The 22,055-nt window shown below is 41.5% G+C and overlaps 1 protein-coding gene and 1 long non-coding RNA gene across 3 annotated transcripts; one reads left to right on the top strand and one right to left on the bottom strand.

Annotated features, from left to right (window-relative positions):
• The first annotated feature begins 124 nt into the window (after positions 1 to 124).
• Positions 125 to 21,378, top strand: slco2b1 (solute carrier organic anion transporter family, member 2B1). Of its 2 annotated transcripts, none has more exons than XM_067492636.1 (15): positions 125 to 215; positions 2,487 to 2,588; positions 3,746 to 3,883; positions 4,164 to 4,326; positions 4,440 to 4,661; positions 6,309 to 6,407; positions 11,175 to 11,302; positions 13,675 to 13,765; positions 15,488 to 15,652; positions 15,732 to 15,921; positions 16,227 to 16,374; positions 17,080 to 17,240; positions 19,516 to 19,580; positions 19,744 to 19,864; positions 20,349 to 21,378. In XM_067492636.1, the coding sequence occupies exons 2-15, from the start codon at positions 2,511 to 2,513 to the stop codon at positions 20,539 to 20,541; spliced, it is 1,962 nt and encodes a 653-aa protein (XP_067348737.1). In that variant the 5' UTR covers positions 125 to 215; positions 2,487 to 2,510; the 3' UTR covers positions 20,542 to 21,378. The 2 variants fall into 2 exon arrangements, with proteins under 2 accessions (XP_067348737.1, XP_067348736.1); XM_067492635.1 differs by having other exon boundaries at positions 11,172 to 11,302.
• On the bottom strand, positions 13,676 to 15,494 carry LOC137108307 (uncharacterized). The gene is made up of 4 exons (XR_010912174.1): positions 15,275 to 15,494; positions 14,581 to 14,752; positions 14,195 to 14,299; positions 13,676 to 13,807 (listed from the first exon to the last, which is right to left on the bottom strand). It is a non-coding gene; the product is annotated as an uncharacterized lncRNA (long non-coding RNA).
• Positions 21,379 to 22,055: the final 677 nt, after the last annotated feature.

The raw sequence follows: 22,055 nt of genomic DNA, 5'->3' as shown, positions 1-22,055 counted from the left end.
CTAACCTTTTTATACCATTGGACACCAGCAAGCCTGCTTCTACAACTATTGTTGAAAGTCTCAGCCTGTAGTGCTTGAGGAAAGTCTGTTTCCTTCTCAAATTCCTGGCTCCTCCCCCCACAACCAGCAGCTATAAGAGCTGAATCCTTCAGTAAAAGCAAACAAGAGGCAGACTGAGCCCATTGAAAGGAGGAAAAGGAGCTGCTGCTTTCACAGTGAGTCTGAATCAGCCAATTCTATGTCTTTCTTTATCTCTATGAGACCTTCAGGCTTTTTCTGGGACTAATGCTGTGGTTGAATAACCACAGCTGATAGCTTTGTCACTTTCCACCTAGAAATGACACAATGCAAAGTCTCAGGAATAAAACAAGAAATAAAGTGGTTTGTTCATTGTGTTGCAGGCCTGCAGATACTGTCAGTGCAGGAAAGTTAAAGAAAGTAACAATAGTTACAATATTCCCACTGTCAGTCAGTTTGAAGTTTCTTCTTGAAGGAAACAACCCTTTTAACTTTTAATTTTGTGTCAGTCAAATGTTTCAGTTTTCCCTCTATGAATCATAATAAGCATGTGAAGTCAGTCCAGCTCTGATTTGGAAACCAGCGATGCAGCAGATGGACTCATTCTGCATCCCACAGTTTTTAGGAGCCAATCAAACAAATGTTATGCAGAGAAAAAAATTAAAGCTGTAGGTTCAAGCCAGAAGATGTTGACCAACCTTCAGCTTCAATTGTACAATATCATGACTGCAATATCACGAGTCAAACATGGGGAGATTTGCTGATTTGCAGTTTTGCAAGTAAAAAAGTACTGTGCAACTAGATGGAGAGTTAATCCAGTGAATCCCATGGGAACCATGAGAGGACGGTCACCATAGTGACCAGGATTAATCCTCTGTAACCTGCCAACACAGCATGTCCAGCTTCTCCATCATCACTCCAGGTCCATTCGTGAGTTAAATTCCCAAAAAATCTGGTCTTTCTCTCGTAGAGAAAGTTTCTTATCCTTTGAAATCGATTTAATATCCTAAAAGCATTTGGCTGCACTGTAACTTCAAAACATTTGTGACATTTGTGTTTTGCTGCGTGAACATATTCACTGATTAGTTTTATCTGCGGTTAGCGTTGAGTGGAGGAGTGTTTGTGCAGCTTTTAACACGAGACCTGAGTGTGTGTTTAGCATTGGCATTTAGCGTTGACCCTCCTCTGCTAGTGTGTGTGGGCTCATAAAAGGCCTGAGGCTGACATTCCTCTGCTGATAAGAAAGTGGCTTCTTCCCGCTTCTCTTCCCACTAATGTGTTTGATTTTTTTGTATGTCTCTGTTGTCTCTGATAGTCCACATTCAGAGACTTGTTCACCGGGTGAAGGAAATGGGCAGCATTTGCCTTATTGTTGCAAACGTACAGATGAGAAGTAGATGTTCATACTGTAGCATATTTATGTCCACACAAACTCTGCTGGATATAACAAACCCAATAAACTCTAGAAATTCTGTATTTATGGCAGTTTTTGTCACTTCAGCCTCAGATTGTTTAATTTCATGCCCTCAACTTTTTAATTTTCTCTAATGATAGTTTAAATACACAGTACTTGCAATATTATCATATGTTAACATGTACAAAATAACAGGTTGCCATGTTCCTGCCGCTCGTGTAACAATTACATGGTAAACTTTAAATTGCCATCTGTTTGGATTAGGAAACAACGTTGCACTTTAGGTTAAAACTTGATTAATTTCATCCGATGGTGGATGGTTTGTGGAGGCTTTTGCTCTGGTCTGTTCGTGATCTAAAAAGCCTCTGTAGAACTGCAGGCACTGATTTAAAGTGTGTGAACCTAAGTTTGCTTTGAAAATGGGGAAACATGGGTGTGTGTGTTTTAATCCTGCTTGTCCCATGTGGGATTGTTGCTGCTCTGTGGGCTGAGTGGATTTTTTTTAGCTGCCTGTTGGTTTATTCTGCATTTCAGGGTGTAGATTATGTCATTTGTCACAAGCTGTGTGCGAATTTAGCATCTCCTGTGGAGCAAGAAAAGAAATAATTCACACCAGGCAGATGATTAGAGACTGTGACCAAACCTGCGGAGTCAGCAGGGAGTTGTTTTTTTCAGTGCTTGTATCTCTGTGCAAACGTCGTCTGTATCTTCACATCTTGTTTTTTTTTTTTCCCACCACTTGATCCTGCAGTATTTTTCCTTTTGGCTTTCATCCGAACCTCATCCACCCGCTGTCGACAGCTTCAACCCACCTCTTATCTCTGCCGATCTCTCTGTACACAGACATACAGCACATGCACTCATTGCATTGAGGAAATAGCAGCCGTGTTTGCACGGAGTATCTGAAATGAGCACAGCTCACATGTGTTACTGAGCTGTGCTTCAAATGTACTTTCAACCTGCAGTAAATGCTTTCTGCTACACCCACTGTGTGTGTGCTCACAGTTATCATTCACCTATGACACAGTTTGACAGGTTCACGTTTTGTTTTCAGTCTCTGCGAGTGGGAAACTTAATCATGGTGGCCAACATGAAAGCTGACCCCCCAGGATCCCGACCCCTTGTCCAGCACCGGAGTCTCTTCCACAGCATCAAGGTTTGTCTCTGCTCCAAGGAAGATTCTGCAGAGTTCAGTCCCTGTGTTTCTGTTTTATTCTGAAGAGGTTTTTTAAAAGTAATCGGACCCATAAGGAAGTAGTCAGAAAACGATCTGTTAAAAAGTTGCTCAGACTTCAGACTGCTAGGTTTTAAATTAAGTTAATTTCAGAATTTTACATAGATTTGCTAAATTCTTTGTGCTTTTCTGCACCTGAGTACAGAATGTTTGTGTATCGTTCAGGTCACAGAGGATCCTCTACAAATAAAGCATTAAATATAATTTTCCACATCCCTTTCTAACCAACTGGATAATAAAATGTTCAGTCTAATGAACAACACAAAAACTTGTTTTCCAAGTCGTGACAGTTGTGTCATACGCCAACTGCCTGGATAGGAAACCAGGTTTACACAAGTTATGACAGTGAAATAATTCAGTTTGAGCTGCAACACAAATATACAATAATCATATTATGATTATGTTATCCCAAAGGTCTTTATAGACATACCCCTCTGAGCCAGCTGGTCACAACTGATGAAGCCTTTCAGATTAGAAGTGAAATCTTAAACTAAAGACCATAATTCCAGCGTTCACTGAACTGCACCTTTGGGAAAATCAAGACTCAAATGACTGAGAATGTTCATAGATGGTTAAAATTATGTTGGTATGTCCACATACCTTTTGAGCCACTAAATTCTTTGAATAAAAATGGTTTATCCAATATTTTAGCCCAAACCTAAATTAAACCTGACATTCATTCCAGAGCCAGAAAGCTGAAAAATCTGTCACTGACCAAATTCGAGGCTTGGAGTTCACTTCTGATTCTTTTCACATCCTTAATCCAAAACTGCTGGGGAAACACACCGTGACATTAGAAATTTAAATAACAACTAGGTCTCTGCATCTGTGTCCTGTGGAGAAACCTGACTTCCTATGGTCCATCCTGGAATTGTTCTCTCCAGCATTTTCTCTCTGAACATCACATCACTGAAATGTCTACATTTACACTTACACTTTTTAGGTCCATGGCTGCTGCATTGCCCCCAGACTCATTTAGCATTTGCAGTTTGATCCTATTAAAACCTGCAGATGTTTCTTCTGTCTTCTTTTGCCTCCTATTTCTGTTGTCTCATCCTCCTTCTTTTCTCTCTCTGCAGGTCTTTGTGTTGTGCCACAGTTTGCTGCAGCTGGCACAGCTCTTGGTGTCTGGCTACATGAAGAGCTCTATCTCCACCATTGAGAGACGCTACGGCCTCTCCAGCCAGAAATCAGGGCTGCTGGCTGCCTTCAACGAGGTCGGTACGAACGCTCCCTGGGGCCTGTTTGTCTTTAAGCTCCTTAAGTTCTGAAACATTTGTTCTTGACACATTACCAGGCCGTTCTTTATTGTCCATAAACGTCACAGTCAGCTGCATGTGTGCCACTGCACAGGAAAAATACATGGACAATGCTCTTTTTTTTTCTTGAACAGAAAATCAACAGATTGTTCAGAGGCCACACTATTTGAATCAAGGTCAAATCAACTCGTTGTGCATTTGCTGTTGAACATTTGTGTGGTCTTTCATGTGTGTCCAGGTGGGGAACACTGTCCTCATCATCTTTGTGAGTTTCTTCGGGAGTCGCGTCCACCGGCCGCGGTTCATCGGTTGCGGAGCTCTGTTGGCCTGCATGGCCTCGCTGCTGATGGCGCTTCCCCACTTCCTGACTGGAAAATATAAGTACACCGACCAGATCAGCTGTGAGACCGCGCACGCAAACACCAACACATTTTCACCCTACCAGCTGTAACAACCTCTGAGATTTGGGGTTATGAGAAGTTTACTGTCTCACTGTCCATCTGTTTCCCAACAGCCTCCAGTGATCAAAGTTCTGGCCTCTGCCAGCCCCCCTCCACCACTATTTTACCATCCAATCAGAGCTGCAGCACGTCTGACAGCCCTGCCCAACAGGGGGTGTACCCTCTCCTGCTGCTGGGCCAGCTGCTGCTGGGTATCGGCGCCGTCCCCATCCAGCCCTTCGGTATCTCCTACATCGACGACTATGCCAGCAAGAAGAACTCTCCTCTCTACCTCGGTACAAAAACTTTTATTATCAAAATCAGCCAAGACCTGATGAGTTTAGAGCTTCCAGTGTTTTTCTGTTATGTTTGAGAATTAGAGAAACTAAAAACTTTGTCTCTCCATAATGGTTCTTAGGTATGATTCCTCCATGGGTTATAGAGCTAAAGTTAACTCAGCTGGTATCGTAGTGATAAAAGGTCAGACTTTGTTCTTCTGGTGTTTCTGTCGACTATCAGCGTAGTTTACAATGGAATCATTTGTCTTATTCATTTATTCACTGTGGAAGATGATTAATAATTACAGTTGGGTGTTTCAGTCAGTAAAGGAGGAAACTAGTCTCTAAAAATAACCATTTCAGTTCCGAGACTGTTCTGTAGAGAGATGAGAAAGTAGAGGAAGAGGAAAGTAAAAGCTTGTGTCTACAACAGAGTCAATCAGGCCGACAATGACCCTAAACACACGCTAAAAATGTATCTGTGTATATGTAAGATCAGTAAAAGCAGGAGAAATATGAGCTTTTGCAAAATAAATCATTAGAAACTTTATTTATATAGCACCTTTCGTACAATTCAAATTGCAATTTGTAGATGACTGAGAGTTGAAGAGTGGAAACAGTCATAATAATAAATAATAAAAAAATAAATAAACAGGAGAAGACCAGAAAGACCAGCTTGACATTAATACTGCAGTTGATGCAGGAAGCCAAACAGCACCTCTGAGTTAAAGCAGTTCTGTGAGGAGCTATGTGCTGAGTTTCCTCCAAGCTAGTGAACAGGCTGATAAACAGTTATGGAAACATTTAACGTGATGTTATTGCTGTAAAACAAGGTTTCACCTGTTACTGAAGGTTCACATACTTTTACCAAAAACAAATGTATAGGATTGTATCATTTTCCACAATAAATAAAGGAATAATACAAGACGCAGGGATTTGAAAAAAAAAAACACCTAATTGAGGACAAACCAGAGGCTGGATGCTGCTGCTGCAGTGATATGTGTTCACCTGCGAGTCACGTACAGCAGCTGCCTTCATCCTGTTCTTATTCAAACAGTGTGAAGTTGACTCATTAAAAAGTAGTTCATACTTGTATGTTCTGCCCTGTTCTATCCCAGTAGTGATAAATACAGCTCCTTCCTGGTCTGGACTAGGTTGGCAAGAATGACTTGATTAGGTGGATGGTAATGTGATCTGTCTGCCAGACGACAGAACCACTGATAACTCTGCATTCAGATAAAAACGCCAGCTCTTGGTGGGAATCGTCATGTGAGCGTTTGCATGACCTGCATGGTCACAGCAGCCTGTGGCGAGTGCAGCTTCTCTGCTAGAAAGAGGCCTAAACTGCACACAGAGGAAACCACAGCTGAGAGCCACAGCCCTGCTTATTTTCAAACGCTTCCTTCACAGCCTTTACCAGATCCAGCTAATCCACAGCGGAAAGCTGGAAAACAAGCAGGGCTGCAGCTCTCGACGCTCAAGGTTGTCTCCAGCTGCAATAGTGTAACAGTGGTTTTATGCTGAAACACTTTCTAACAAAAACTAAAAATGAGTTGAAAGTTTCAGATGATCCAGCAGTGATATAAACTAACAGCAAGCAGACAAACTGAACCTTCTCATTTTTGCTCTCAAGCCTTGTTTTTGTGGTTTCTTGTTGTCTTTCAGGCATCCTCCTCGCCGTGACCTCTATTGGCCCGGCCTTCGGCTTCATCAGCGGCTCCGCCATGCTGCGGATTTACGTCGACTTTGATAAGTCACCCAAAGGTGAGGACATGCAGTTTGCTGATAATTATGAAACACTGTGGAATTAATTTTGACGGGAAAGGGAGGTTTTTCCTGCATATGGAGGTCACTCATAGTGATGGGAGTTTAATAATAACATGACATCGATCAACGATGGTCATTTCCTCAGTGTCAGAAGAAAACTTAAAAACATCGGGAGCTGCTGCACAAAAGGCAAATAAGCGGCGTCAAGTTAAAGCCGCAACAACATTTGATTATTGTGGTTGTTCACATTCACCTTTGTTTTCATCTAGTGTCAGCAAGACAAATTAAAACTGGGTTAAATTTGGTGGTGTTGAACTGCTGTACAGAGACATGTCTAGTTAGGCACCAAACAGCTACAAGAACCAAATGATGTTATCAGATAAATGTAAAAATCTGAGTGACTTTGTTCCTTTGTTACAAATGAGACAAATGGAACAGATGAGACAAACACAGGTCAGAGACAAAGCAGTGATGAGGAGACAGAAGTTAAAACAACCACAATACAAAGACTTTCAAGATGAGTCCAAGTCCTAAGACCCATAAAACCACCAGAGTCAAACCCCACACAACACTGAGATTCAAAGTAGTCCTGAGTCCCACACAAGTATGAGTCAAAACACCTTCAAGACTGAGACGAGTAAGTAGACATGTATGGAGACAAAAGCTTGAGACAAAAAAACCATGAGACAGAAACAAATTTGTAAAGTGGGTAATGGTGGTGTCATAGTCTCATGGTGGAGGTGCCACTGACCTGAGTGGCGTTTTTTGGGGCTGTATTCTTAATACAGGGTTTTCTACCTGTGTAGTAACGATTCTGAAGTCATTGGAGTGATTGTGCACTAGTGCTGCTGCAGGGAGCTGCACAAAAGCAACATAACCGGATCGGCTACTTGTAATATGTGCACACTTTGCTTTGAGGTCTTGATGTAAATCATTTCACATTGTCATAATTGATATTAATGGCCCAGCCCATGATTTTATGAACAAACATACCAGAGACTTAATCAGCAGATATTGTTTCAGGCACTCCCCCCGCGGTCAAACTGCTTCTGTTCAAGCTGCAGATAGATGTGCAGCAGCTGCAGCAGCACTTGACCCTCAGGATGTTCAAACTTCAGCGTATTTACATGGACTTAACTAACCAGGTTTCTAATGGACTTTCTCTAATTGTGCGTGTGTGAAACCAAAATCTGCAGAAAGGAACAAGCAGCTAACTAACACAAAGTGGCTCATAGCAGTCTGCAGAAGCCACTTTCCCCTGTGGAGTTCTTCTCTCCCCCTGTGCCGTCACTTTGCTGCCACAAAAACTGCTCTCGGAAAAGTCCGAGAGCAGAAAAGTCAATTTACAGTCAAGAAGTAAGAATTTCATTGTACACGGAAACATGCGTTATATCTGTGCATATGACTATAAACACTTTGAATCTTGAATCTTGAATCTTGAATGAAGCTGGAAACACTGATCCAAGTTCCTCTTTCTACCGAGAACATCAAAAAAAAATTCTCCAAAGCACTTGCCGCTGCCAGATTACAATATCACTCAAATACAATCAGTAACAACCTCAGAAACTCAAAACAACTTTTTTAATAATAATATTTTTTTTTTAGTAGATAATAAATCATCTACTCAAACCTCAAACTCACACTGGCAGCAACCACACAGAGGAGCAGTTCAATAGTTTCGTTGCACATTTCACCACTAAGATAGACACCATCCGCTCCTCACTGTCTGTCTCCAACCCCCCACCCCCAGACCTGCCCACTTCAAGGCCAGAAGGCTGCCTGTCACAGTTTTTGGTCAAGAAAAGAAGTTGAAGTTATACAGAGGATGAAACCCACAACGTGCACCTTGGACCCACTCCCTTGGTAAAAGCTAATGTCTCAGACATAAGCCAACTCATCACCAGCATCTTTAACTACTCCCTCCAGAGAGGCACATTCCCAGCATCATTGAAAACGGAAAAATAATTACACCACATCTAAAAAACCCTCCCTGGATCCTGAAGTTATGGCAAACTATCGTCCAATCTCCAATCTTCCTGTCCTGTCAAGGGTCCTGAAAAAAGCTGTCTTAGCCCAGCTTCAAGATCACCTCAAAAGATACAATCTGTTTGAAAAATTTCAATTTGGCTTCCGCCCCTTCCATCGCACCGAGACAGGGCTTCCAATCACTTCTCATTTTTCTGGATCTGGGATACAGCTGACCGCAAAATTCTCCTTCATCGTCTGCAGCATAACGATGGATTTTCTGGCACTGCTCTGGGGTGGTTTGGGTCCTAGTTCACAAATAGAGCTGAGTGTGTGGCCATGGGAGATGCCAAATCTCAGTCACATTCGGTCATCTGTGGGGAGCCACAGGGGTCGGTTCTTGGGCCGACCCTTTTCAACATCTCTATGCTCCCACTGGGCCACGTCATTGGCAAGCATGGAGTATCCTTCCACTGCTATGCTGATGATACCCAGCTCTACGTGAGACTGAGCCTGACCCCACATTCCTCACGACACTTCCATCAACTCTCAGCTGCTGCCTGGAGGACATTAAGGCGTGGATGTCAGAGAAATTCATTCAGCTGAACAGCACAAAACCGAAGCTTGGCACCACCTACCAGCTTCATTCCTCCCCCATTAACTGTATTTCCTTTTCTGGCCACACCATTACCCAGTCCAACTCTGTTAACAACCTGGGGGTCAAGTTTGACCCCCACCTGTCATTCGAAGCACATGCCAAACTCCGCCCTCTAACCAATCAGAGAATGTCAACATTTTCTTCTTGATTAATACTTTTTTCAGCTTCTTGTTTATTTGGATTTGATACTGACTTATACCTGAGGGGCTGTGCAGAATGTAGTTAGTTATTGTACATCTCAGGTGCCGGCTCACTCAGAGAACTCAGGTTATGCAGGTGTAATCAGTCACCTGCCCTGTAGTTACCTGACAAACCAGTTTAAATATGCAGCCACTCAGTGACAGAAAAAGCTGCCTATGACTGTGACCTGGCACATCTGAACTCGTTCATTGGGATCTGTTCAGGACACAGGACACAGTTTCTCTGCTTAATGTTTTACAGTTGTGTTATCAGTTGGTTAACAAGTAGGTTATTGGCTTTTGTGCGGATGTCTTTTAAGAGAAGAGTCCAAGGCCATGTGGAGACCTCCCACAGAGAAACTCTGGAAACTGATTTACTTTATTTTACTATTACTGCTCATCTAGCTGCTCTTTTAATAATGAGCCACACTGTTGTAATATCTGCAGAATGAGGGTTAATATTGTGCTGCTAGTTTCTCAGTTTTAACATTTGAAATTCATTTTATTCTCTTTATAATTATATTTTACACAAGCAGCTATTTGGAAATGAGGTGTGTATGAATGCACTGTTTAATCAGTGTAATAGTCTGAGACCAAGACAATGAAGCTGTTGGTTTGCTAAGAGCTGGTTAAAGTATCTATAGTGATGTTTTGTTTGTGATTAGTTTTATTTTTTTAGGGAAGTTTGTGTCACTCATCTCTTTGTCAAAGTAATTAGAGCCTCGCATGACAGTTGCTCCCAGGTCTGGGAGTCACACTATCAAAGCTGTCAGACATGTTTGATATTCCATTTACATCAATCTTAGTTTCCTGAAGTCGTTTGGAGATCATAATCTGTCACTGTCAACGTTCAGTTTCTGAACTCGGGCAGACATCCAAGAACAACAGGCAGGCAAGCAGTGACATGAGCAGCAGCTCACAGGATCTGCGTTCTCGCATGTCGAGGATCGAATCTTTCTGATGATCAGCAGGATTTACTTGGAAACATTTTGGGTTACTAAACATGGAGAGACTGTCACTATAACAAAGAACAGGCACATGTGACTCACATGCAGATGCCTAGAGTGTGACTCTGTTCCACTGACGAGTCTGACACAAATCAACTCATATTTAAATTTAACCGACTGTATTGCATCACCATCAGGAGCCTTTGCCTGTTCATTACTGCCACCAAATACAGTGATCAAGCTGCATTACAGCCAGCTCGTCTCACATACAGCCCACTCTGGAGCATGTAAAGCATTTTATGAGGGTTTATTTCTGAGACCAGTTTCCAATAAACGGCATCTACAACATGATTCAGACTCCAGCTAATGTCTTCAAAATGTAAAGTGTTAACTTCATTTCAGATGCCCAGAGTTTCACAGCTCCTCCTGTCACATGGTGAAGGGTCTTTGATCACTGAACCCTAACTTATCTAACTGCCAGCTTCCCCAACTGTGAGAGAGAGAGAATGTGTGTGTGTGTGTGTGAATGGGTTGAAGACAAGCAGTGTAAAGCCCTTTTGGCACTTGTGAGATAAAGAGGTTCTACAGAAGTAGAAAAGCTTTGCTTGTAACCTAGTTTGGATCCGAACTTTCCCATGGGGTCACCAGGCAGGGTTGCTGGACCTGTGCCGAGTAGATGTAGTTGTGATGACTCAACCCAACTCACGCAGAGGGCATATTAAAAACATGAAAGGTTGACTGTTAGATAAAACGAGGCTGAGCTGGTACAAGGTATTACTTACCATCCAACACAATCCAGGGTAATACAATCAACGATTTAGTGCTCATGTTGCATGTCGGAGGCGGCCGTATGGGGGTAGGATAAATAACTGTCTGCTGATATTACAGGTCAAACAGATTTCAACAGTCATAATTTCATCATAATTTATTTTTCTTTTCCTGCCTGTTTTCCTCCTATAATAGGATTCAGTAGTCAGTGTGAAAAGAAAGATGTGTCTTTTCTTTTTCCTAGAAGAGATCAAGTTGGACTCCAAAGACCTGCGTTGGGTGGGCGCCTGGTGGCTCGGCTTCCTGGTGGCATCCTGCCTCCTCTTCCTCACAGCGCTGCCTTACCTCTTCTTCCCCAGGCAATTGCCCAAAGAGGTGAGACACCAACCCTGATCTTGTTTCCAGATGCTTCAGTTCTCCTAGGTGTCTGTGTTCAGGCCTTTATGGATCAGTTGTGTGTGACTCATTCAGCAGGATTTTATGGAAGCCACTTAGTGACGTGGATGATGATTATTTCCTGTGCTTGCATCAAACATTGTTGAACATATAATTTGATGTTGGGAAACTCAATGCTGCTTGGAAAGCCTGACATTTTAGACTTGACGCGTTGCACCTGAATGCACCATTAGTTCTGCTCTTTGAGAGAAATGCTGATGCAAGTCATTTTGGCTGATGCCCAGAAATGAACAGGATCAACTGAGCCTGATTGGTTGGTTTATAAAGATTTAAGATGCAGATTTTAAACTGGATCTGCATTAAAATACACAAAATGAATCAGGGAATCCAATGTCTAATGTCCAAAGTCTCATATTAATGCATCATAACAGAAATTCTGAAGTCGTCCAGCGCACATTAAACAGTTTCTATTAAATAATCCTACATTTACATTACATACTATTTTCACGATTTATTTGTAAAAGGCAATTTATATTTAACACTTGTATTCATGCGACAAATGTGCACATTCTTCTAAATCACACTGGGGTTAACAAATCACCACAAACAGTCTGAAGATGGTGTTGAACTGGAAAGACAGAGAACGTGATGAGTTGCTCTCTGAGCTTTTAATCACAGCATCCTATAGTTGTTTAGCACAGATTTTCACACAGCTGCACATGAGTTATTTTTCTTGTATGTGAGGCTGAAAAAGAGCATCAGAAACAACCTTCTCTTACTTGAAGATCTGAACAAGTTTGAACAGGTATTGGTTTTGGTGTGTTTTGGTTTGATCACATTAATGAGGCCATTTATCTAAACGATTGCTCAACCGACGTTGTGACATGTGACAGAGCAGCAGCCAAATATCAGCACTTTCACTTTAAAACCAAAGCTTTGTCCTGACATGAACAATTACAAGGCTCATGTTCGTCACATCTCAACGCTGACGGCTGTTTTCCAAAGGGACACACACACACACGGTTTGTGGTTATATCATTAACTTCACGAAACTAACAGAGCTCAAGCAGTGAAAGTTGTGAAAGCAGTGAAATGATGAAAAAGCTTTAGATAAAACGGCTTCAACAGTAAACGTTTGTTGTGTTTCTGTTTTTAAACTGCACCACGTTACAGTAGGTAAAAGCTAAATGCAGGATTCTGATCTTCAGATAACACGCTGGTGAAGGTGAGTTGGTGCCAGGACTAAATCCCCACATTCCGCTCATTATCTCCTTATTATCTGTTATAACAACAGTCTGAATGGTGGCGGTTTGCATCTTATGTAAAAGCTATAACAGCCGTCTCAGATCTGTCACATGCAAAAGAATTTTAAAATCGAAAGTTAAACTGAGGTTTGTTTTTATAGCTGATAAACTTTGGACTTTAACTGTTTGTGTGTGTGTGTGTGTTTGTGTGTGTGTGTGTTTGTGTGTGTGTGTGTGTGTGTGTCTGTGTGTGCGTGTGTATGTGTCTGTCTGTGTCTGTGTGTCTGTGTGTGTGTGTGTGTGTGTGTGTGTGTGTGTGTGTGTCTGTGTGTGCGTGTGTATGTGTCTGTCTTTGTCTGTGTGTCTGTGTCTGTGTCTGTGTGTGTGTATGTCTGTGTGTATGTGTGTGTGTGTGTGTGTGTGTGTGTGTGTGTGTTTCTGTGTGTCTGTGTGTGTGTGTCTGTGTGTGTCTGTGTGTCTTGTGTGCGTGTGTATGTGTCTGTCTGTGTCTGTGTGTTTCTGTGTGTCTGTTTGTGTGTCTCTGTCTGTGTCTGTGTGTGTGTGTGTGTGTGTGTCTGTGTGCGTGTGTGTGTGTCTGTGTGCGTGTGTGTGTGTGTGTGTGCGTTCCAGGGAGTCATTAGATCATGGTGTTGAGCAACATCCTGGCAGCCTTACTCCATTTCATTGCTGTTAGTGTTTTTTGTGTCAGAGCCAAACGTCCTGCATGAACTGCAGCAGTTTCTTTGCAGAATTGAGAAGATTTAAAAAAACACAGACCATCTGATAAATTACGACTCAGTAAAGGTTTACTCCACATACACAGTGCATCGTTTGGAAGTCCAACCATCCTTTCTATGGCCTTATATAGTTGGTTGAAAGAACCAGTTTGACCTAAATCCTGCAGAGAGCAATGAAAGTGACACAGAGGCTGAAACCAAACCAGCTGTTGGTGGAAATTCCAGCTCAGACCTGTGCTCAGCACAGGTCAGACTAAAAAAATCCTTATTCCGTCATTAACAAGCTTTTCCCCAAACTGAACACATTACACATTTCTGGATGTGCAGCCACTGCAGACTCTACTCAGCATGTCATGTTCTGTTTGTCCAGGGCGGAGCAGACGATGTCGAATCCAGTCCGGACAGTCAACAACAGCAGACACACTCCCATCAGAAACTCTCGCTACTTCAGTTCCTCAAAAGTAAGATATCTCTTTTGCTCGTCTGTTTCCTGTCTGATCAGGCTGCAACAAGGGAAAAAAAGGACATCAAACACTGCACAACAATGTTTTCATACAGTTCTGTGCAAAAGTGGAAAAACATTTTTTCATCAACATTTATTCCACATTCAGTTAGATACAAATGTTGCTTTATCACAAAATAATTAAAGGTCATTTTAAACCAAATTGTATCTTATCAAGGAGGCTGTAAACTTTTGCACTTTTTATAACCACTACTTTTACCATATTTGTTATTTAAGCAATATCTGACAGGGGTGTGTGATATTGCTTTTATACAACAGTTCTACAAATGCTATTTATTAGTTGTCAGTAATAAGCAACAACAGATCATTGTTTGTGCATTTAATCAGATTTTCAGCTCCTCCAAACCCAATAGACCTGAAACTGTACCTGACTTGACTGTTGCTAAGCAACATAAACAGTGGTGCGCACAGAACATTTTCATAGAGATGGTCAGATGGGTCCAAATCGGTTCAGTTCGGTGCGTTCCAGCCCCTTGACTCATTAAAAGACAATATGCACACACACATTTTGAAATCACACAAACATTTAAGGAAAAAAATGCACGTTTCAAATTATTTTCAGTACAGCTTGAATCACTTTAGCTGTTTCAACACCTTGGCTGAACAAAACAAATGGAAAAAACAATTATTAATCCATTAAAAAAAATTACATAAGTCTTTTATAAGGTCAAAAAGTCCAATTCTTTCAAAATAAATCGAAAACCTAATTTAATTATAAATTAACAGCAGTCTTTTTAGTACAGATTAATTCACCTGTTGCCGTGTCTTCGTGTTGCTGTGCGGCACGTTACCGCCCCCACAGGTGGAGGTTGGAATTGCCAGACCTCATTTTACTAGCACCTCAGTCAGTTGAAATCGGTGGTGCTTCATCTTTTCCTGCTCTCAGTGGATGGTGTCCATTAACGTTTTTAGAGACATCTCAGACCTGCAATACGAACACATTTTGTTTTTTATGTTTTATGTCCCGCAACACATTCAAAACAATCAGGAAACATCCTTCTGCTGTAGTTTGTTCCAGTGTAAACTAGCAACCACAAACATCAGAATGGGGACCACAAGTGCCCAAACTAAATTTCATCTAACAGTTAAGCTGAACTTATGTCATGCCATCTTGTGATCTGTGTGGTCTGTTGTCAGGTGATACAGTGGTTAGAACGATGCCTGCACATGTTTAGTTTTACTAAAACGTTGTTTAAATGAGTCATTTTTGATGGAGATTGGAGGAAATGAAGAGGAAGAAAAGGGGCCTCAGTGTGAGATCTGCTTATTTGTGAACAGTCCTACTCACTAGAGAGGAAAAGTCGTGTAAAGCCACCTTCCTCTGAATCACATTCTCTGTAGTTGTTGAGCAATATCATTAAAATAAAGATGTCAAATTCATATTGGTACCAAAGAAAATTTCAAGCACCAACAAAATTATTTGTGAACTGAGAGCAATAAATCTCACCTTTATGTGACCAAATGTTGACATATTTCCATCGGAATCATAGTCAAACAGTGACCAACAGACGGACCATCACTGCCATGATCATCTCTGCTGAACAGTGTCCCGGCTTCCACTGTAACCTGGAGTTTCTCTAAAGTTTATCTGCACAGTGTTGGGGCTGATTTGGCCAATTGAACCTGTTGGAGTAAATGTCTGTCCACCACTGTCCTGCAGGTTTCCCTCGTATCGCTCTGCGAACTCTGAGGAGTCCCATCTACCTGCTGGTGGTTCTGGCGCAGGTCAACCTGGCGGCGCTGCTTTCCGGCCTCGCCACCTTCATGGCCAAGTTTATTGAAAGACAGTTCACCCAGAGCATCTCCTTTTCCAACATGATGATAGGTGAGAGAGAGTCTGCGGGAATGAGCGTGGATTCATCAAACCAACACGACTGAAGCTTCTCTTGATTTGCTTCTTCCAGGAGCGTTTGGAATCCCCATGGCCGTGCTGGGCACCGTCCTGGGTGGAGTTCTGATGCGGCGGTTGAATCTTTCAGTGAGCGGCGCCAGCAAGTTGTGCACCGTGGCCATTCTGCTGTGCCTGTTCTCATCACTACCCATGCTGTTCATCGGCTGCTCCACCCAGAATGTGTCCGGGGTGTTTTCTCGCAGGTATCTACTAACTAATTGCCTCTAAAGACACACAGCTGCACTGGGTAACATGTGTCTTCATGTCCTCTCTGTATTTACTCCTGAGGGAAAATTAACTTTCCCAGTCAAGTTCTCATAGTGTTTCAGCTTTGTCAGAATAATTTTAACTATAACTTAACTAACTGCTTTGAACTATAACTTTAACTAACTATAAATACTGAGGAAACTCAGAAATGTAAATTAAAATGTAACAGATTTGTGTGAAAAGGTTTCTCAGCTACAGACACTGCAAACATCAGATTTAAATAACTTTTGTGTGTTCGTAGTGCGTCCACTGTGTCATTGTGCAATCCAAACTGCCTGTGCCCTGAGGCGGCATTTAACCCCGTCTGTGGGTCCGACGGAATGGAGTTCAGATCTCCCTGCCACGCTGGCTGTATGACCGTGGAGACCAACGTCGATGGCAAAGTCACAGTAAGAATCATTGTCAGTTTGAATGAACTGAATCTGCAGCTAAAGAAAAACCATTCTGCTCTGGATCTAATTAATCTTCGGATGAATATCCCTTTGTCTCGTTCGAGCAGAGACCGTGCTCATGCTTCAACATTTAGCTGCATCTATCATGTGTCCTTTGGTAAAACACCTCCGTTCATGTGGCCTCTGCTGAAGTCAGCATTAACATGCACAGTGAATCACTCCAAATAAAGCTCTCTGTGCTTCCCTCTCTTGGCCATTTTTATACAAAACTGGGAGAGAGAGAAAGTGAAAAACAGCTGAGGCTTTAAAGGAAGGCCTAAAGTTCCTCTAATAGATTTCACAAATGAGTTCTGGGACATTTTTCTGTTGCCGTTCACAGTGAAATGACGGACTAAAATGAAAGTGCAAAGTAGATTTTGAGTAATTGACCAGAAATGCACGAAGTGATACCCAGTCCAGATAAGTGCAGCAGGCCAGAAATCAAATTCTCCAGAACGAGTGTAAGATAAATACATTTTAATATGACCCCAGAGAAATCATTTCCTGACATCTAGCAGCTGCAGTAAATGGGACGGAGGCAAAGCCTTTAAAGTTAGGAGAGATTAGGGTGAGAGGTAAGAGAATAATCACAGGAGAGAAACTGGTTTCCTGCTGATAACATGTGTTTACAATGTATGAATAGAAATGTGTCTGTTTTTGTAGAACTACACCAACTGTCGGTGTGTCGGTGGACTCGCCTACGCCTCTCCAGGAACCTGTGGTAGTGGATGTTCCCACCTCCTCCCGGCCTTCTTGGCTCTTATGGCAGTTACTGCCTTTGTCGCCGCCTTCTCCCAGACCCCATCATGCATGATGATACTCAGGTATGAAAACATGACAATATCACCTGTACACATCTGGAAATGAGCATTTGTTGTCATTTTTAAATGACGTACTTTCACCACAGCTCTTTGTTTTTTAACTATAACTGGAAGTTTCTCCCTTTCTGTGTGTGCGAACTATGGGAACTTTAATCCATAAAAGCTCTTACAACACTTCAGGGTAGGTTGTTTCCCAGCTTGGTTCATTTTTTACGAGAAAAAAACAACATGTTTACCTTAAGAAGATCTGACCAGTTTATCCAAATTTAGAAATTGGACACAGATCTTTGCACGTTTTCTCTATCAGGTGAGATTGCAATAGTCATGACAGCTCCTGAGAGCGAACAACTGGTGCCTGGCTTCATTCCTGGGAAGGCAAACAGCCCTGAGTGCAAACAGAAAAACAGGCCCCTGAAGGGGAGTAGTTCTGCAGGAAGATCCCGACAGTTAGTCCCTAGAACTGCTTGATCTGAAAGCACTTTACATTTCTAGGCAAATATTCTACCTTTAATACGTTATAATTTATTTAGTTTGACTTAAAACATGTAAAATAAAACTCGTTATTTTTAAATGAAGCTTACTATTGTTATGACCCGTACGAACAACATTGACCACTTGTCATGTTTCAGATGCTGTTTCATAATCAGTGTGATTTCACATTTTTACGTTTAGTCCTTTGTCAGATGCTGTTATCAAAAGCAACTTACAAGTGAGGTACTAAACATCACAAAACCAAAGTCAAGGAGAAAACATTAAAGAGGCCCAAATATGTAAAGCAATACAGTATTTCTGAATCAAATAAATTACACGTCAGAGAAAAGTTTTCTTCCTCTTTTTTTTTTGCAATGAATCATCTGAATACTTGAATCATCTGATGACCCAACATTTCTCTGTCAAGCAGCCAAATCCTCCTATCAACTAGCTGCTTGTCAGAGAAATGGTTAGTTTTTGAGAAATAAAAAGTGTTTCCATGAACTCAAAACAGAAAGCAAAAGGTAAGAAGTTATCGTGTGGAAATGTGGAAGATGTGGTTTGGACGTCACAGTAGCTCTTCTGTCCTCCTCACATCAACTATGTCCCACTTACACAGTAATAAATATAAAGTGTTGCATAAGTTCTCTCTGGATGCCAAAGCTGCTCATATGTGATGTGAAAAAAAATCCCAGTAAATGGTTCCAGATGGTGGTGAAAGTGCTGTAGGAGGATTATTGAAAAGAACAACAGTAATATGGAACATTTTTAGGGGGAAAGGAGAGAAAGTGGGAATGACATTGTATAATGACACCCCCCACTTCTTGCTGCCTCATCTCATCCTGTCAACAAGGTTTCTTAACTTTATGTATTTATAATGATAGTTGTTTATTTCAGTGGTTTATTTATTCCTTATGGTATTGAGAGTTACAGCGGGTGCTGTCACTCTTGGGGGGCGGCACCTGATTTGGCCAATCAGATTTACCCTGTGGTTCTGCCCCTCTGTGTGCATCTGGCAACTCTGGAAACAGCTGTTCCTTCAGAAACTGAACTATTTAAGTTGAATATACTGTCTGAGAAGTCAGTACATCAACTCGTGTTTGTTGGATGAAATGTCACAGTCATTTTAAGACTTAGTAAATAGATTAAATCTGAATTGAATGTTATACAGGTAAACACAGGCTGCTCCAAAACCACTGTAGACTTTTAATATGAGAATATTATCACGTGAGATCATGTTTTAAAAGTTTTATTTAATCAAAAATAATTGAATACAAATAATGGTCATGAGGTAAAAACGTGGCTGCGTAGCTGTTCAGACACATGGTCCAGACCCCAGTGACAGAGGATAGTTTAATTGTTGCAATGCTGCCTTTGTACACGTGACTGTAAGTGTGTGTATTTAGTGGTGATTGATGGCAACTTTCATTTAGAAGAAGAAAAAAGAAGAACTATCCAACCAGAAGCAGAATACCCCGAGATTCAGCCCATATGCGTTTACATTTAGTCACATCACATTGAACACGAGCTCATTTATCAGCTGCTGTTCACAGTCCGACCATGAATGAAGAATCTCAGGCACATTCTGCAGCTGTAAGCAGCATATTTTTCACTCTGCTTTCTAATCTAAATTCAAGAAAACGCTGAAAGTCGCTCTGACTGTAAAAACATGTTTCAACTCCCAGAATTCTGAGTTGTTTTTTTAAACCAACAACTGATCTGGCAACAAATGTTTCCTTAACATCCCTTGTGGCTAGTGGCTGCCCTGTCCGATGACCATGTCTGTTCCTCTGTGTCTCTGCTGCAGGACCGTGGCCACTGAGGACAAGTCGTTCGCAGTGGGAGTTCAGTACATGATGTTCCGAGTGCTCGGTGAGTCACCGGGAGAAGCCTTGAGCGAGGCCCTCGCCCTCGCTTGTTTGATTCCTCGCCTTTCTTGTTAGAAAAGAGAGACACAGGATGAATCCTAATGATCAGCACAACCTTCCTTCAAGTTGACAGTTAATCTTTCCATTTTTTCACCTTCCATCCGCAGCTTTTATGCCCGGTCCAGTGTTGTACGGCAGCATCATCGACACCACCTGCATCCTCTGGGGCAAGAAGTGTGGCAAGCAGACTTCTTGTCACTACTACAACCTGGACCACTTCAGACAGAGGTGAGAGGCTCCGAGACAAGCTGAGGGACTCGGAGAGGATGAGGGGAAGCTCCGTGTTTATTTCTCATGGTGTCAATAACTGTAACGTATCAGTAGAGAAGCACAGAATTGACTTCAGGATTAAATTAGGTTTCAACCATCTGAGGGCTGCATACTGCTGCACTCATATTTGAATCTATACTAAAAATATACTCAACAGTTTATCGCCACCACATGTGATTTGCTGTGAAGTGTTTTTGGGGGCACAAAGAACTTGATGAAGACCACAAGCCGAAGTGTAAAAGTCAAGGAGTGATGTTCTTTACACTGCAAACAATGTTTTGACCTAAATAATATACAAGGAGAAGTCGTTTCAATCTGCATAGATGCCAAAACAAACTTGCTTGACGTTGTGTCTGCGTTTTTTTAGTGTGCAGTCATCATGTTATTTGCTGAACTAACACTGAGCTCCCAAAGCTTCATGACCACCTTTGTGTTTGTGCAGGTTTCTGGGTCTGATGGTGATCTTTGTGTGCGGGGGGCTGCTCTGTTTCTTCCTGACCTTCATGGCCCTGCGCAGGAGGGCTGGACTTCAGGAACCGCGGCAGGAGAGCAAAGGGTACGAACTGGTGGATGAACAGGAAAAGGTGGAGAACACTTCATCCAAAGAAAAAGAACTTCTGGGCATCAAGACCTGAGCAAGCAAAATAGGGAGTAACTGTGAAAAATGAGAAAGACGAAGAGTGGAGGACATTTTCTAAGATGGTCGGAAAGAAAAATGGAAGCGGTTACACTGACAATCCTGTGTCAGTGTGTCCCAAGCATTTTTCTTGACTTACATATGTTTTTTTACATCCCAAACAGTCCACACTCAGTGAACCAGTGCCGTGTTTGTAGCTGTATCCATATTCGCACATATATGATGATATATATATACTGTACATCCTGTTTATACAATGCAGTGAGCCAAAAACCATCACCTCCTTTTGAATCTGATGAAAAAAATGATGAATCTTGTGTTGATTGTTTTGAGGTAAATGTGAAATTCCAAACTTCGACCAAACACTCAGTGGGGACACTGATTTGTGGCTGTGTTGGCTGCAGAGGTGACGATGTCGGTCCACCACCTTTGATGGTTTGCTGATGATTCTATTAACCTTCTTCTGGTGCAACGAATGCTGATATTTGTGGCTTTAACTTTCTGTTTCCACTTTTTTTAACTGGTAGCTTCAGGTGTTCATGCTCCCACACACCAAACTCTACAGTTGTAAACTACGGCCCATTTTAGAAATGCAGTGCAACCTTGAACTTAACTAAATGTTATCCAAAGGAGCTGCACGTGAAAACACAAATGTCCAAATCAAACTTTAACCTGAATCATGTCTATGTTTTATTACTTTGCAGTGGCACTTTGTGGGGGCTTTAATTGTAAAAATAACAATCACAAACGTTTTAAACAAAATGTAATGACATTTTTTAAGGGGCATTTAAAATGAAATACAAATAAACACTTAAAACCTTTGTAATATAAAGAATTGGTGTTTTTGTTTTCATCATTAATTAGGCTGAGTAAAGTGGTTTCAGACTAAAATTGCAAAATTATTAAAAATGCCAAACATGAGCTGATATAAATCAGGGCATAATTTAGAATTTCTCTCAGTTTAATGTAAATAAGTTTATAATATAAACTTTCACCTCAACTTTGACTTTAATCTATTTAAAGTGAAAGTATAGTATCTATTTTATTTTAGTCTAAACTAAACATTGTAGCTTATTTTTTTAATTTAGATTTTTTTTTATGAGTATATTCTATTATTCCATATCTTCTGTGTCTGGTAAGCAGAGGCACACACCAAGTGAAGATCCACAGGAACTAACTCTGTATAATCAGCCTCCCTTTTTCACAAGAACTGGACTGACAACTCTCATTGAGTCACTTTTGGGGAAAGGAATAGTTTTTTCAGTTTTCAGAGTGAATTTAGTTTTAATTTTACTTCAGGAATGTTCTGCACTGATTAAGGACTCTCCGAAATTCTTCAACCCAACTGATGCAGTGAATAGCTGATGACTTTCATATACAAAACGACCACATCAGTTATGTTTTTCTTCCCTGATGTCACAGATATATTTGCAGGACACGTCATTTTCGCTAGAAACTTTGTCCACAACTAATGTGGGATGTGCTGGAGAAGAGCTCATGCATTGGACTCTT

Source organism: Channa argus, chromosome 22 (assembly GCF_033026475.1).
Source record: "Channa argus isolate prfri chromosome 22, Channa argus male v1.0, whole genome shotgun sequence".
Taxonomy (NCBI): domain Eukaryota; kingdom Metazoa; phylum Chordata; class Actinopteri; order Anabantiformes; family Channidae; genus Channa; species Channa argus.
This window is presented reverse-complemented; position numbering and strand designations above follow the sequence as displayed.